The sequence below is a fragment of the Eptatretus burgeri genome, chromosome 17 (assembly GCF_056783735.1).
Source record: "Eptatretus burgeri isolate ZD-2024b chromosome 17, Ebu_testis_v1, whole genome shotgun sequence".
Taxonomy (NCBI): Eukaryota; Metazoa; Chordata; class Myxini; order Myxiniformes; family Myxinidae; genus Eptatretus; species Eptatretus burgeri.
The window spans coordinates 52784217-52800489 of NC_140977.1; the positions used below are offsets into that span (position 1 = coordinate 52784217).

At 37.6% G+C, this 16273-nt stretch overlaps 2 protein-coding genes across 10 annotated transcripts in view; both read left to right on the forward strand.

Annotated features, from left to right (window-relative positions):
• Window positions 1–12747, forward strand: part of EEF2K (eukaryotic elongation factor 2 kinase) — a 49608-nt gene extending 36861 nt beyond the window's left edge. For all 8 annotated transcript variants that reach the window (XM_085862256.1, XM_085862260.1, XM_085862259.1 and 5 more), the window contains 6 exons: window positions 8401–8460; window positions 10337–10471; window positions 10882–11070; window positions 11372–11496; window positions 11677–11855; window positions 11992–12747. In XM_085862256.1, coding sequence (XP_085718382.1) covers window positions 8401–8460; window positions 10337–10471; window positions 10882–11070; window positions 11372–11496; window positions 11677–11855; window positions 11992–12101 — 798 coding nt within the window. In that variant the 3' untranslated portion in view covers window positions 12102–12747. The remainder of the gene's footprint in view (window positions 1–8400; window positions 8461–10336; window positions 10472–10881; window positions 11071–11371; window positions 11497–11676; window positions 11856–11991) is intronic.
• A 289-nt stretch (window positions 12748–13036) lies between these two features.
• POLR3E (RNA polymerase III subunit E) overlaps window positions 13037–16273 on the forward strand; it is a 40641-nt gene continuing 37404 nt past the window's right edge. For both annotated transcript variants that reach the window (XM_085862265.1, XM_085862269.1), the window contains exon 1: window positions 13037–13750. The gene's annotated coding sequence lies outside the window, so the exon portion shown is untranslated. The remainder of the gene's footprint in view (window positions 13751–16273) is intronic.

Sequence of the window (16273 nt, forward strand, 5' to 3'; positions counted from 1 at the left end):
AATATAATCAGGGGTTGATTAATCTCTTCCAGTTGTTGAAATAATTCTTCATCATGATATTCTAATTCTCCAATATGCTCTAATTCTTCCTCCGTCATTTGACTGAAATCTTTTAACATTTGAAGCTTTCTGGGAGTATATTCTACTGTGGGAACTGTGGAAACATCTTTCATTTTTCTTGGGAAGTTTTTAAAAGTGGTTTAAAAAATTTCTCTTGTTTTCTTTCAAATGCTTCTTCGCCCGTTAGTTTCTGTCTGCGTTTCTTCTTTATGTCTTCCTGTTGTTTTACAACTTTTGAAACCAACTCTTGATGTTCCTTAAATCTTCTTGCTCTTTCTTTTGCATCCATTTATTTATTGTAAAATATCATTTAATGAATTGTAAAGATCAACAGGGAAATTTTCCTTTTCTTCATCATTCAAGTAGATGTGTTCAAATAAATCCTTTTCTTTAAATATTTCATCAAATTCTTTATTAACATTAATGCGAGTTGTAATTTCTTCTTCACTAATACTTGCATCTCTGCTTTTCATACGTTTGCGTTGAGTTTCTTCATCAACATCAAAACCGAATGATAAAATCTTCACTCCACTCAGATGTTTAATAATTTGTCTCGTTCCTTCTGGATTAGTTTCTAATATCCCAACACCACCAGATTTTAGTTTCCTTAACTCACTCTTACAATGTGAATATTTTGTTGTACCAAGAGAAACCTCCTCAAACATTTGGCCTTCATTCCTCAATCGCATATGTTCCTCCACTGAAATATAGTGATAATCTTCACCTTTTACTTCTCCAGGTCTTATTGCTCTAGTTGTTGTTGATACAATGCGTATCACGGGGTGTTTTTTAAGTAAATTTACAATATTCTCATTTGTACTACACAAGAACCTTGATTTATGAAAGTTTTTTCCAGAAGCAGATTTACCTACAAGATTTATAATAATAGTTGTCATTTATATATGTAATTGTTTATAAAACAAAAAATATATCCCTTAATATCTCATATTGTTTCACAGCAATATATTTATATTTTTCAGTCGTGTGCTTCATGTAATCCTCAAATTTCTTTTTACTACATAATGTAGAACAATTATCTCTCCAAAAATTATTGATATCTATTGAATTTAACTTGAATAAAATAAAAGTATTAGCATTGTTTCTGATGGAACGACGAGGAAGTTGAAAGTACGATTGACTAAGATAAATACAATTACAAGAAGAATGTCTCCCTCTTGTGTAGTAGCTGTCCATTACCATTTGGTTTCTCTCATTAACACAATCATCAAAGATAACGAGGTTCTTTTTTGATTTATCCAAATCTTGGGGAGACGGTATATCATCCGTACTATCACTAAGAATACAAGTTATAGGATTTGATTTCTTTTTACATCTCTGTGTATCACAAAATAGTTGAATTATATCTTCAATGTTATAATCATTTAGGTTTTTTTGGCGTTTAAATAAACCGATTATATCTTCTTTTTGAAGACCAGCATTAAAACCTTGTGAGAGTAGTTGATACTCTGGTTGAAAACTCGACTTTGTGAAAATTATTAAATTATCATAATCTAAAAAGTTGGGAGTGAGGAGCATTTTTAAAAGTAAGCAGGTTTTTCCACATCCACTTGAACCAACTATGAGACATCTTAATGAATTTGGGAGATTTTTATGGTTGTTAAATTTTATCTTATTTTCCCAAATAGGTAGAAAATCATTCATTTATATATTTGAAAAACAGGTTATTTAATTTATTATTGGCTTTTTTAGAAACTCTATATTTTATCCTAAGTTCAGGTTTAATTTCAAGATAATCCATTATTTATTTATACAATATCTTGTGTTGATATTTCCCTGAAAATTACATCCATGAATAATATACAACAACAATCCTTTGAACATTTCTCTTGTACGTTCAGTTTCTTCCCTTGTAAGGAAAGGTGTGTTATCACCCTCATACTTTACATTCATTTCTCTAATCAATCTTGTAAAGTAATTCATTTTTGGTGTAAATCTAAAAGAATTATTTTCCTTTTTATATTTTTTATTATCATTAATTAGAAGATAATCACAGAATATACATTGTTTATAGGCTTTTGACTCTGTGTTTAATCCCCGTCTTTCACACGCAGGACAATTCTCAAATTTGTCATATGGAGAATCAGGAAAGTCTAGCATATTTATAAAGTAAAACTTTACTTAAACTGAAATTCATCTATACTTTCAGTTGTATATTACCATCGATATCGATATACTTTTTTTCATTATCAGATTCAACGACAACATTTTTTATATTAAAGGTAATTTTAAAATGATCGTTAATTGCTATTGAACGAAATGTCATTTCACCTGATATATTAACATCCTTTATTTCATCAGGATTTACATCTTTAGGGTTGTTGAAAAAAATACAAATTTCTCCTTGCATATTACAGATGGTCTTATCTTTTCTTTCTAAAGCTTCATCCATAAGGTTTTTGTTTTTTGATACTTTTTCTTGTTTCATTGCTTTTTCTAGTTTTGAATATATTACTAGAAGGAGAGGAGAAACTTTTGTTAGAGATACTTTAATTGATGTTCTACCAGGTATACTAAAAGCCCTTCCACTGAAGGAAATTGAAGAACTCATATTATTTACCATAATAGTTTTTATCCAATAGTTGTTATATTTATCTTTGTTCAATTTTACATCCTTGACATATTTCTCAGTATCTTTAACAAATGAAGAGATTGATTGAAACTTGTCTTTTGTGTCTTGAAACATTGTATTTATTAAGTGAAAAAGTTGGAGGATAAAATGGTTTTAAGCACAGATTCACCTGTAAAACAAACGAAATTTTCATCAAGAAAATTTTAGTTTCAGCAAAGATTTATTATATAAATATGGTGAATACAACATACTGCGATGTTTGTAATCATGAATATAAACATTATAGAAAACACCTCCGAACCAACAAACACACATTTAATCTGTTTCATAAAATATCTCCTCTTGAGTTGGAAAGAAAACATTGTGATATCTGTTCAAAGGATGTTTTGAAGAGTAGTTATAATAAACATCTTCAATCACAAAAACACAAGAAAAATGAGTTTAAAGTAAAGGGAGACTATTATATTGAAAACACTGATGGGGCATTTAAAGGGCATATAAAAATAAGGATTTTTCAATTTGGAGAACCCGGTCCATCATCAATAGCTGAATCAATTGAAATAGTGAAACCCGATGTTGAAAAATTTATTAAAAAGACATTAAAAGAAATGAAAACTTTAAAGTTTTATATGGGAGTGAAAATGAATATGAAAAGACAAGATGAAGAACAAACTCCTTATATGAGAACAGATCTTCATTTTATAACATCATTTCAAGATTTTTTGAATAGTGGGGTTTATGAAGAACTATCAAGACAAGAGGAGGATGTTGATAATACAGTGGTAGGAAGTGGATTCAATATTAAAAAATCATCTTTTTAGATATACACATTCTAAAATCAAACCCTCTTAAAGCTTCTTCTTATATTGAATTACCAAAAGAAATAAAACTAAAGAAGGCAGTTGTTAATATTAAGAACAATGATAATAAATGTTTTCTCTGGTCTGTTCTTGCTCACTTTCATCCACCAAAATGTAATTCAGAAAGAGTAAAACAATATATGAAATATGAGAATACCTTGGACATTAAAGATTTTAAATTCCCAATGCCACTAACAGATATTCCTAAATTTGAGAAAAAGAATAATCTTTCTATTAATGTATATGGATTAACGGATACAAACAAAGTTCAAATATTAAAAATTTCAAACAACTATAATAATGAAGAAACACACATTGATCTTTTATATTTTAGTGTTGGAAAGAATTCACATTACACATACATCAATAATTTATCAAGATTAATCTCTTCTCAGGTATTCAGAACAGCAAACAAAATATATCCTTGTAAGCGATGTCTTAATTCATTTCATACAAAAGAACGATTAGAACAACATTCAAAATATTGTAGTAATCATAAATCAGCTGTAATTACAATGCCTAAACCTGGTGAAAAGATTTCTTTTGAAGATTATAATAAATCTATCATGCACCCATTTGTGATATACGGTGATTTTGAGTGTATCCTTAAAAAGATTAATACTGCTTCTCCTAATCCAAAAGAATCATATACAAATAAATATCAAAAACATATTCCTTGTGGTTTCTGTTACTATATCAAATCATCTGTTGGAGAAAAGTATAACAAACTTGAACATTATCGTGGAAAAAAAGCTTCACAAGAGTTTGTAAAACGATTAGAAAAGGATTGTATAAGACTCACTAAATTAATGAAAGAAACAAATGAACCGATTAAATTAACCAAAGAAGAAAAATTAGAATTTAGAAAGAACAATATCTGTCATATTTGTGAGGGGGAAATTAAGGAGTCTAAAGTTAGGGATCATTGTCATCTTACTGATAAATATAGAGGTCCCGCTCATTCCTGTTGTAATCTTAATTATAAATTACCTTCTTTTATTCCAGTCTTTCTTCACAACAGCGCCAACTATGATACACATCTATTTATAAATGAACTTTCAAAAACACCAGGGAATATTTCTGCCATAACAAACACAAGTCAAAAGTATATTTCATTTACAAAAATGATATTCACAAAACCTATAACTCGTATTCGGTTTCTTGATTCTTACAAGTTTATGGGAACACCACTAGCCTTCCTCGCATCAAATCTAAGCTCCACGGACTCTTTTCCAAATCTTAATTCATTCTTTCCAAAAGAGGAAATTCTCACTAAAGAGGAAATTCAGATTAAAGAGAGAATTCAAAGTAAAGAGGAAACTCTAATTAATGAAGAAATTCTAACTGAAGATGAAATTCTAATTATAAAGAAAATTCGAACAATGAATGAAATTCTAACTAAAGAGGAAATTCTGATTAAAGAAGGAATTCTTACGAGAGAGGAAATTCAAACAAGGAATGAAATTCAAAGTCAAGAGAAAATTCTTATAAGTAAGGGAATTTATCCTTATGATTATATGGATTCATTTATGAGATTTAAAGAAACACAACTTCCATCAAAAGAAAGTTTCTATAATAACCTTTATGAAGAAGAGATAAGTGATAAGGAATATAAACACGCACAAGAAATATGGAAATTATTTAAGATAAATAACCTTGGAGAATATCATGATTTATATCTAAAAACAGATGTTTTATTGTTAGCTGATGTGTTTGAAGCTTTTAGATCACTCTGTCATAATAAAAATTGTTATGGATTAGACCCTGCCCACTATTTCACAGCTCCTGGTTTAGCTTGGAGTGCAATGTTGAAAATGACAAAACAAGATATAGATTTAATCAGTGATGTTGATATGCTTTTGATGATTGAGAAGTCCAAGAGAGGTGGAATATCACAAGTATGTTCAAAAAGATATGCTAAAGCAAATAATAAATATCTTCCAAATTATGATAGTGAAAAAGATAGTAATTATTTGATGTATTTTGATGCTAATAATTTGTATGGATGGGCAATGTCTCAATCTCTGCCTTATGGTAAATTAGAGTGGGTGGAAGAAAAGGATTATGAAAAGGCTTTGATGAATATTGTTATTTCTTCTCAAGAGGAATTGAATGACGAAGAAGAAGGTTATTATTTTGAAGTTGATTTGAGGTACCCGAGTGATCTTCATAATAAGCATAAAGATCTTCCTTTTGCATGTGAGAAAGAAACCCCAAAGAAAGAATGGTTAAGTGATTATCATAAAAGTTTTAATATTAAAGGTAAATCAACAGAAAAGTTATTAACAACATTCTATGATAAAGAGGGATATGTTTTGCATCAGAGAAGCTTAAAACAGTTTTTGAGAGAAGGATTGAGAGTAGCTAAAATTCATAGAGTTTTAAAATTTAAACAAAGTCCTTGGGTGAAAAAGTATATTCAATTCAATACAGATATGAGAGCAAATACAAAAGTAAAATTTGAAGGGGATTTTTATAAATTAATGAATAATGCTGTATTTGGAAAGACTATGGAAAATGTTAGAAACAGGCAAAACATTAGATTCGCAACATCTTGGAAAGAACCTTCGAGATTGATAAATAAACCAAGTTTTGAGAGAGAAGAGGTTTTTTCAGAGAACTTTTCTGCAATTCATATGAAAAAGGAAAGTATGGTAATGGACAAACCAATTTATATTGGAACAGCAGTTCTTGATTTATCAAAGATATTGATGTATGATTATTTGTATAATGACTTAAAGAAAGAGTATGGTGAAAATGTTTCATTGTTGTATATGGACACTGATAGTTTTATCCTAGATATAAAAACTGATGATGTTTATAAAGATATGAGGAAAAATATTGGAGTATATGATACAAGTAATTTCAGCAAGAAGAGTGAGTTATTTTCCAAAAAGAATGAAAAGGTTATTGGTAAGTTTAAGGATGAGTTGGGTGGAAAAGTAATGAGTGAGTTTATTGGATTGAGAGCAAAGGCATATGCTTATAAGTATGGTGATCAGATTGATAAGAGGTTAAAGGGAATAAAGAAATATGTAATAAAGAAATCAATAACTTTTAGAAATTATTTTAATTGTTTGATGAATAAGAAAGAAGAATACAGGAAAATGAATACAATAAGAAGTTATAAACATAACATATATAGTGAAGAAGTAAATAAAAAGGCATTAGGAGCCTTTGATGATAAGAGATTTATTTTAGATAATGGAATAGATTGTGTTCCATATGGATATTGTATGATAGAGTGTATAAAATAGATTGCGTTTTAACGATGGGAAGATGGGTTAGGGTTTTTTATGGGCTACCGCCGCTTTTTCACAATATATAAATGGTTAAACCAAGTATTAATCAAACTAAAGAGTGGAGAAAATCTCAGTCTTGGTATATAAATGGAAAACATAATGAATGTGAAAAATATCAAATAAGTCTTATTGAAAAAATAACTAAAACAAAGGTAAATAAAACAAATAAGCGAATCAATTTAAAAAGTAGTAAGTTAGAGGATGTAAAGAAAAAAATGAATATCCTTGAATGGACTGAAAACTTTGATGGTTATCAATTGAACAATGAAAAAACAATTTACTATAATCTCAAAATGATATGTGGCTCAGGAGGTGGTCAAACAAGAGCATTAAGAGAAGTTTATCATTTCGTAATGGCACAAAAGGGGTATCTTAAAAAATATAAAGATTCAAATGTTTTGTTTGTCAATATTTTAGATGGGGATTATTGTGCAAAGAAAATTAAACTATTGAAGGAATTTGAGAATGAACAAATCTTTATAGGTTCAATGAGTGAGCTGATCAACCTCCAGGTTAAAAGGGGAGACAAATAAATATACCTTGGGATAGCCTGGTTATATATATATATACAAAGCCTGGTGTTGGCTAAGCCTGGTGTTGGCTTAGTGGTTAGGGTGGCGGCTTGGGATCCCAGTGTCCCGAGTTCGAATCCCGCTCAGCTGCTGAATTAACACCAGGGGGTTGACTCAGCCTGTCATCCTTCCGAGGTCGGCGAAATGAGTACCAGTATACTGGTCCTGGTGTATGCCCCGGTTAGAATAGGTGTACCATATCCCTGTGTTGTAAGAGGCGACCAGGAAGGGCATCCGACCATAAAACATTGCCTCACAAAAAGCCAACCCCCTGCACAGCAGGGAAAAATGGATAAAAAGGGGGTTTATTTTTAGGGAAAAAAAAAGGGAATCGCTGAAAATCCCCCATTCATTTACATGGGGAAAAGTGAGCTAGAACCAGTATATTCATCCTACTTACATCATATGGAGGTTCGTGTTGAGAAGGCCCCGTGACGACGATAGTACTGTGGAGGCAATCGTCCATCCAGATATAGTACTTGTATATTACCGTACCATTCTTTATAGTGTCTAGTGTTCCTCCTTTTGTCATTTAAAGTGCAAAGTCAGGGATATTAACTCAAGTGCTGCCACACATTGCATGCTTTGTTGTATGGGGACGTTGCAGATATCTATCTGCTTGTTTGTGTTTGCTTTGCCACCCCCCTTTCCCCTTGCCCCCTAATATACCACATTTGTTATTATTTGTAGCCCCCTGCCCCCAAATAGCTTCATTGCAAATTTCACACATACAACAGTGGCGTTGAGGAGGGCGTAATCTAAATGCAGAACCACTCTGCAAGGTCATGTGATGTCATCTGCTTTACTGAAGCGGTATGATCTTACTGTTGATGTAAATAAAGTACAGGGAGTACCACACAATGGTGACACATTTGCAATGGCTATTAAAATAAATAAATAAATACGTCATTTTGTGGACCACCCTATATTTGGAGTGGAAGTGCAATGTGCAATGAACACCATTTGATGTGGTTTGTGATTAACTTGCATCTGAGCTCACTTTCTGCTGTCCACAGGTTCCGATTGTCAACCGCAAGCGGCCTCAAAGTGAATCTGATGAGGATTCCATCCGGCGGGTAAGGTAGTCAAGATGTGGTTACCTGCAAGTTTTGGATTTTTTTATGTACAGTGCCTTCAGAAAGTATTCACACCCCTCAACTTTTGACACATTTTGTTGTTTTACAGCCTGAATTTAAAATGGATGAAATTTTAATTTTTGTCAGTGATCTTCACAAAATAGCCCATAATGACAAAGTGAAAACATGTTGTTAGAAATTCTTCCAAATTAATTAAAAATGAAAAGCTGAAATGTCTTGCATCAATGTGTTCAACCCCTTTGCAATGACACTCCAAATTGAGCTCAGGTGCATCCAATTTCCTTTGATCATCCTTGAGATGTCTCCACAACTCAGAGTCAAATTGTGGCCAATTCAATTGATTGGACATGATTTAGAAAGAAACACACCTTTCTAGATAAGGTCCCACAGTTGATAGTGCATGTCAGAGCAGAAACTTGACCATGAAGCCCAAGGAACTGTCCGTAGAACTCGAGATAGAATTGTGAGAAGGCATAGATCTGGGTAAGAGTATAAAACAATTTCTGGTGTTGAAAGTGCCCAACAGCAGAGTGAGCTCCATCATAAGGAAATAGAAAGAATATGGAACAACCCAGACTCTTCCTCGAGCTGGCCATCTGGCCAAAGTGTGCAATGGGGCAAGAAGGACCTTGGTCAGGGAGGTGACCAAAAAACCAAATTATCACTCTGGCAGAACTGCAGAGTTCCTTGGCTGAGATGGGAGAACCTGCTGGAAGGACAACAGTCTTTACAGCACTTCAAATTGAGGATTTATGGGAGAGTAGCCAGAGGGAAACCACTCCTAAGAAAAGGGCACATGGTGGCACACCTGGAATTTGCAAAAAGTCACTTGAAGGACTCTGAGAGCATGAGGCAAAAGTTTATGTGGTTTGATGAGATGAAAATTGAACTCTTTGGCCTGAATGCAAGGTACTATGTCTGGCGGAAACCGAGCACAGCTCATCACCCATCTAACACCATCCGTACCGTGAAGCATGGTGGTGACTGCATCATGCTATGGGGATTCACTGGCAGACTTGTTAGGATAGAGGGAACAATGAACGGAGCCAAATACAGGCAAATCCTTGAGGAGAACCTACTTCGGAGTGCAAAAGACCTTACACTCCGGTGAATATTTACGTTCTAACAGGACAATGACCCCAAGGATACAGCCAAAGCAACACTGGAATGGCTTCAGAACAAGAATGTCAAATTCCTTGAGTGGTCCAGCTCAAGCCCAGACTTGAATCCCATTGAGAATTTGTTGAAAGACTTGAAGATTGCTGTTCACAGACACTCCCCATCCAACTTGACAGAGCTTGAGCAAATTTGCAAGGAAGAACGGGAGAAAATTCCCAAATCCAGATGTGCAAAGCTGATAGACATACCCAAGAAGACTTGAAGCTGTAATCACTGCCAATGGTGCTTCTACAAAGTATTGACTTGGGAGGGGGGGGTTAATTGTTAATTGATTTGTAAAAAATTCCAAAAACATGTTTTCACTTTGCCATTATGGGGTATTTTGTGTAAATTGACGACAAAAAAATTAATTTAATCCATTTTGAATTCAGACTGCAACACAATAAAATGTGAAAAAGTCAAGGGGTATGAATACTTTCTGAAGGTGCTGTAGTATGTAAGCTTGTAATGATGTCAGAACTTTAACACCTCCCCATCCCCCTGCCACACCAAGCCACACCCCTTTCCCCTGTTTTGGCTTTAAGAGATTGTTTCACAATAGCTCTTTTAATAATCATAATGTCATGATAAGGTGGAAATGCTGGATGGTGGGTGGTAGTACATAGTTGAACCACAGTGTGACCACCTAGTGACTCCCTCGCTTATTTTTTTGCATTTTGTTGGCTCTGCTTGATAGGACTTCCACTGTGGTGCACGTTGGGAGGAATTCCACACCATGCGGAGGAACTCGCACATGCCCGCCAGTGTAGCTATGGAGGAGCAACGGCTGCAAGAACTGCAAACTCGCATTGGTCGCTCCATCCTGAGCAGGGTGGGCCTTTGGAGAGATGGGGTTAGGGATGGTGAATTGAAGTTGATGGTAAAGATGAACAATTTGGATGAGTTGATGGAGGAATGAACAAGCCGTTGATCAAAGTAGCGAGAAGTAATACGTTTCGGGCATTGACCCTTCGTCAGAGCCAGAGAAGAAGGGTTAACACCCAAAACGTCAGTTTCTCCTCGTTTCCTATAGTGGTTAGCGTACCTTTTATCATAGTTCCATTGATTTCATCCTTCGTTCTACTTATCCGCACACAGATCAACACCAACCTTCACGAGTGGGACTAGTTCTTCATTGTTGATGGATTGCACGGGATTAAAGGAGGGGTAAATGTAGAAGTACTCAGAAGTAGTATGGTAGAGGATCAGCCAGACACTTTGCCCCATACCATCTCTATGTAGGTGCACCTAGAGATGGCACGCTACCACGAGGCCGGACGGTTCTGCAGCAAGGAGTCGTCGTGGGACCGTCCCTCAGCCTTGTTCCACCTCCAGCATGCTGCGCGATGTGGGGAGCTTCAGGCCATCGTCACCATGGGATATCTTTATTTTGGCCTTTGCCATGACATCCTTATCGATGTAGAATTACCGGTATGTTTTTGTATACCATTGAAAGGCAATCTCGTGACCCATCAATTTTAATATTTGTATTCTTTTTATATTTTGTCTTTTTCCCCAGGCCAAACATAACAACCTAAGTTTCCATAAGAGGTAAATGCCTAAGTTTCCATTGTCTTGAGCAGAAAAATGTTTCCACCTGGGTGTTCGGTCAAAAAATCCGGTGCCTCCTCCATGGCCATGGATGATTAAGTGAATGTAGCTTTGTGATCTTGCTGCTGGTTGTCTGGAGGTTTGTGCAGCAGCACATGGAGAATGTCTCCGTTGTTTGCAGCCGTCGGAACAGAGTGAAGCGAAAGGGTTCGAGTACCTGTTGCAGGCTGCTGAAGCCGGAGACAGACGTTCTATGGTGTTTGTGGCGAGAGCTTTATATTCTGGGAACAACTTGGGGCCAGGGAGGTAGGGTTATGTTGTAGTCATGACTTTGTTGTGCAACTAATGTTTATTTGATTGAGGGTGGAGGCAGGAGGGAGTGGAGGATCTTTTAACTCCCCCATTTGAGTCCCAGGCAAGAGGGGAAAGTAAGAAGAGCTACATAGTTTCTGCAGTGTCTCATTTGCATCGTGTCGGTGCCTCTAGGCACAGCGATTGGAGCCAGGCTTTGCGATGGTACAGCGCAGCAGTGTCAAGGACTGATTACGATGAAGGAGGCGAGTACGACGGCATGACTGATGACCCGTGTTACTTGTTGCTTGCCAAGCAGGCAGAGATCTATCTCGAGGGAGGCAACGGAGTCGAAAGGGATCCCCAAAAAGCTGGTGGGTTTTCTTTTTGACATTTTTTTAAACAATTGCAATCTTGAACTTTGGGAAAATACTTATACCTGCCCTCCTGGCACCACTTTTGTACTTGCCCAAACTCCACCCAATTTGCACACTTGCTCCTGGCATGCAGGCGATTTGTTCACCGAGGCCGCAGATGCCGCCATGGAAGCGATGAAGGGCCGCTTGGCGAACGGGTATTATCAAAAAGCTGAAGAGGCTTGGGCAGAGATTGAAGAGTGACGTTGAGCCATACAAGCTTGGATTGCCCTGTGTTGTGGTGCTCGGTGTGCTTATACTCGAGCTTCCGGTTGTGGAACCGCGAGCGCACATTGTTCTGCATCGTGCTTTTAATGCTGTGATATACCTGCCTGCTTTGTGCTTGGGGGTAGATTTTGTTTAAAAGCTTGCATCTCACCTCTTTCTTTCTCGTAAACAAAATTTGGCTCGCTAAAAAGGGAAGGCAATTTTGATTGCTTCGAGTCGCTGGAATGTGGATCATCATCATGATGACTTCTGCATCAGTTGGGGAAGGCGTTTTCGGATATGTTAGCACGAGACACCTTGTCTTTGTACTTCCCACTAAAAATCCCGAACTGTACTATGTAATAGCAGAACCAAACCTTTTTACAAATGCCCTGAGCTCTAATTTGACCATGGCTGTGAGTTTTGCCAGTTTAGTGGCTTGCACTTCCATGAAGGCATTTTGCCCTTCAATGGAAAGGTCAGAATTTTACCGAAGGAAGTGTCTATCCTGACCCTGCGGTAAAGTGTTTTAAATATATTTTTTATATCGACGTCACGGTACGACTTTACTCACTGCCAATACTCCTGCCCAGGGTGGTTGCTGTTGTACTGTGTGTGCATTAAAGTGGTTTGTTTTGCTTGATTTTCCTGCATTTCTTTGTAAACTTAACTGCTTTGATTCCCTTGCACTACTTGATTGATAGGTAACATAAAAGGGTTTTCAAATCCCAATTGATCCCATTTTAATTGGTTGTTTTTTCACCTTGGTTATCATGGTTATTTTAAGTTGATATGTTGTTTGAAGGTGCTGTTCGACAGCAGTGGTTGTAATGCTCAATGAATCTTAAATGGACGTAGTATGGTCGCACCTAGAATTTTGCTGCCAATAAGGCCGTGAGCAAGTGCGGCAAATGCGACTTTTGAAATGATGTAATCCGCCCCAGAATGCTTGGTGCGCATGCACCGAAACCTCGAAAAAGTGACATTTGGGGCACGATAAAGTGGATCATGTGCGAGATAAGGATTGTTACCTAAAATGGCTCACAAAGCTTCTAAAAAGCAGGAAATACTTGAAAAAGTACCCTAGAAAAAGGGCTTGCCTTGGCGCAACAAAAGATTTGGCTAACTTTCTCAGCTCGCCGAACGGGCAGCTGCCTGTACTGCAAATTCCCAACCGGGTGGGCTGGTGCAAAGCCCGAATGGACAGACGTGTACTACAAATACCCCTGATGGATCGCTCCCAGTGAATGTACTTTGAACCTTGTGGGAGTGCCTCCTGTGAACTTGGCAGGCTTGGTGATTTATTAAATGGATGTCTGCAATTGTAAAGCCAATGTCGTGTGTGTCAACCAAGTAATGGTAACCAACTCTTTGGCAAAGAACATCTTCGCAACATGAAAATACATAATGTGACAAGAGCTGTAGGTGCTCTTATAAATGTTTGTTTGTTTCTGGGGTTACCAGAGAAATTATCCTACATTTTTGCATCTATTGCTAATAGAAGCGTGTGTGTTTATATTGTTGCAGTAACGGTACAGTCAGGATAACTCCGGTCCAAATCCGTGAGTCACATGAGTCGACCCCACGTTTCTCGAACAAGCGTTCGGGTCGATGTGCCCTGCGGCAGAGCTGCAGGTTCGATTGAGGCAAGTGAAAGAAAACGAAGTCTCCGATCAGGTTTCAATGTAACAGAGTTGAATCATTTATTCATGCATGCATGGAGAGAGAAACACAAAAATTGCATGAGTCTAACTAAGTGCCCCAGCTGATGTCCTTTTTATACACACAAGTAAAAAAGGGTGCGGTTGCAGGTGCGTGATAAGGTTAAACAAAATGAGATTTATTTGACAATCGAGGCCAAAACCCAGCTGTTGGGCGAAGATATGGCCAACCACTCCTACTCAAATGTTCCCATGCAAATTCCAGCTGAATCAGAACATGGGAAAAGTCATATTAGTCACGTAGCAATTGGCACACTATCCACTACATGACCAAAAGTATGCAGACCCCTTCGAATTCGTGGATTTAGCTATTTCAGTCACACCCATTGCTGACAGGCATATGAAATCAAGCACACAGCCATGCAATCTCCATAGACAAATATTGGCAGTGGCGTTGGCTGTACTGAAGAGTTCAGTGACTTTCAACGTAGCACAATCATCGGATGCCACCTTTCCAACAAGTCAGTTTGTCAAATTTCTGCTCTGCTCAAGCTGTCCCGGTCAACTGTAAGTGCTGTTATTATGAAGTGGAAACGTTTAGGAGCAACAACAGCTCATCCATGAAGATGTAGGCCACACAAGCTCAAAGAACACGACTGCTGAGTGCTGAAGTGCGTAGCACATAAAAATCGTCCGTCGTCGGTTGCAAAACTCACTATTGAGTTCCAAACTGACTGTAAGCAACGTCAGCACAAGCACTGTTCATTGAGAACTTCATGAAATTGGTTTCCATGGCCGAGCAGCCGCACACAAACCTAAGATCACCATGTGCAATGCCAAGCATCGGCTGGAGTGGGGTAACGCTCACAGACATTGGACTGGAGCAGTGGAAACGCATTCTCTGGAGTGATGAATCGCACTTCACCATCTGGCAGTCTGATGGACGAATCTGGGTTTGGTGGATGCCAGGAGAACGCTACCTGCCCGAATGCATAGTGCCAACTGTAATGTTTAGTGGAGGAGGAATAATGGTCTGGGGCTGTTTTTCATGGTTCGGGCTCAGCCCCTTCGTTCCAATGAAGGGAAATCTTAACGCTACACCATACAATGACATTCAAGACGATTTTGTGCTTCCAACTTTGTGGCCCCAGTTTGGGGAAGGTCCTTTCCTGTTTCAGCATGACAATGCCCCCGTGCACAAAGCGAGGTCCATACAGAAATGGATTGTCGAGATCGGTGTGAAAGAACTTGACTAGCCTGGACAGAGCCCTGACCTCAACCCCATCGAACACCTTTGGGATGAATTTGAATGTCGACTGCAAGCTCCGACCGAATCGCCCAACATCAGTGACAATGCCCCCGTACACAAAGCGAGGTCCATACAGAAATGGATTGTCGAGATCGGTGTGAAAGAACTTGACTAGCCTGGACAGAGCCCTGACCTCAACCCCATCGAACACCTTTGGGATGAATTTGAATGTCGACTGCAAGCTCCGACCTAATCGCCCAACATCAGTGCCCGACCTCACTCATGCTCTTGTGGCTGAATGGAAGCAAATCCCCACAGAAATTTTCAGCATCTTGTGGAAAGCCTTTCCAGAAGAGTGGAGGCTGTTATAGCAGCAAAGGGGAGACCAACTCAATATTAATGCCCATGATTTTGAAATGAGATGTTGGATGAGGAGGTGTTTACATACTTTTGGCCATGTAGTGTATTTTCTTGGGAACACATAATTTATAATTTTACCTTGTATGATGTTTGTGTTTGAATGTATGTGTGTGCATGTTATCTTGTGTATGTGGGTATTACTTCTACAATTCCCCCTTTTGTCCTTTCTCGGACAATACTTTTCTCCAGATCCTCAATTGTAATTTTACATCATTCTTGGAATTCTTCTTTAGTCTCGGCTTTTGTCGAGGAAGGCATACTTTGAGAAGCCATTATAGAAGCAGTACTTTTCTTAACACAAGCTAACAGTGGGGAGGTAATGCACTTCACAATGACCGTAATAGTAATTAGAAGCATGAGAGCAATAGATGCGTGCTGTAATAATTTGGTGCGCCATCCCCCGAAAACCCCTTTTAGCCAGGAGACCAGTCCGAGATCATCGGGGTTGTAGTTGTGAAACATGCCCCTTTCTTTCTTGATCTTTGCAGCCAAGCTTTTGATGTGCTCTGAGTTGTCAGGGATGTATGTGAAGCACTCAGACCTGATGACTATGCACGTCCCTCTTTGTGCTACAAGCAGCAGGTCCAGGGCAACGCGGTTCTGCATAGTTACTATTCTGTTGGCAACCATTTCGGCATTCACATCAGCAAGGCAATCAGAGGTTTCATTGGCAAGCTTTTCCAGAGAGTCTGTCATTTTGATGAGTTCTCTGGCAGCCTTTCCCATGCCATACCAAGGGAAAGTTATCATGAAGAACCTTTCATTCTCGGAGAGGGATATCTTCCTTAGATGTGGAGTGTGGACTCGGGTATGGGTTGGTACATGCATATGTGGTACTA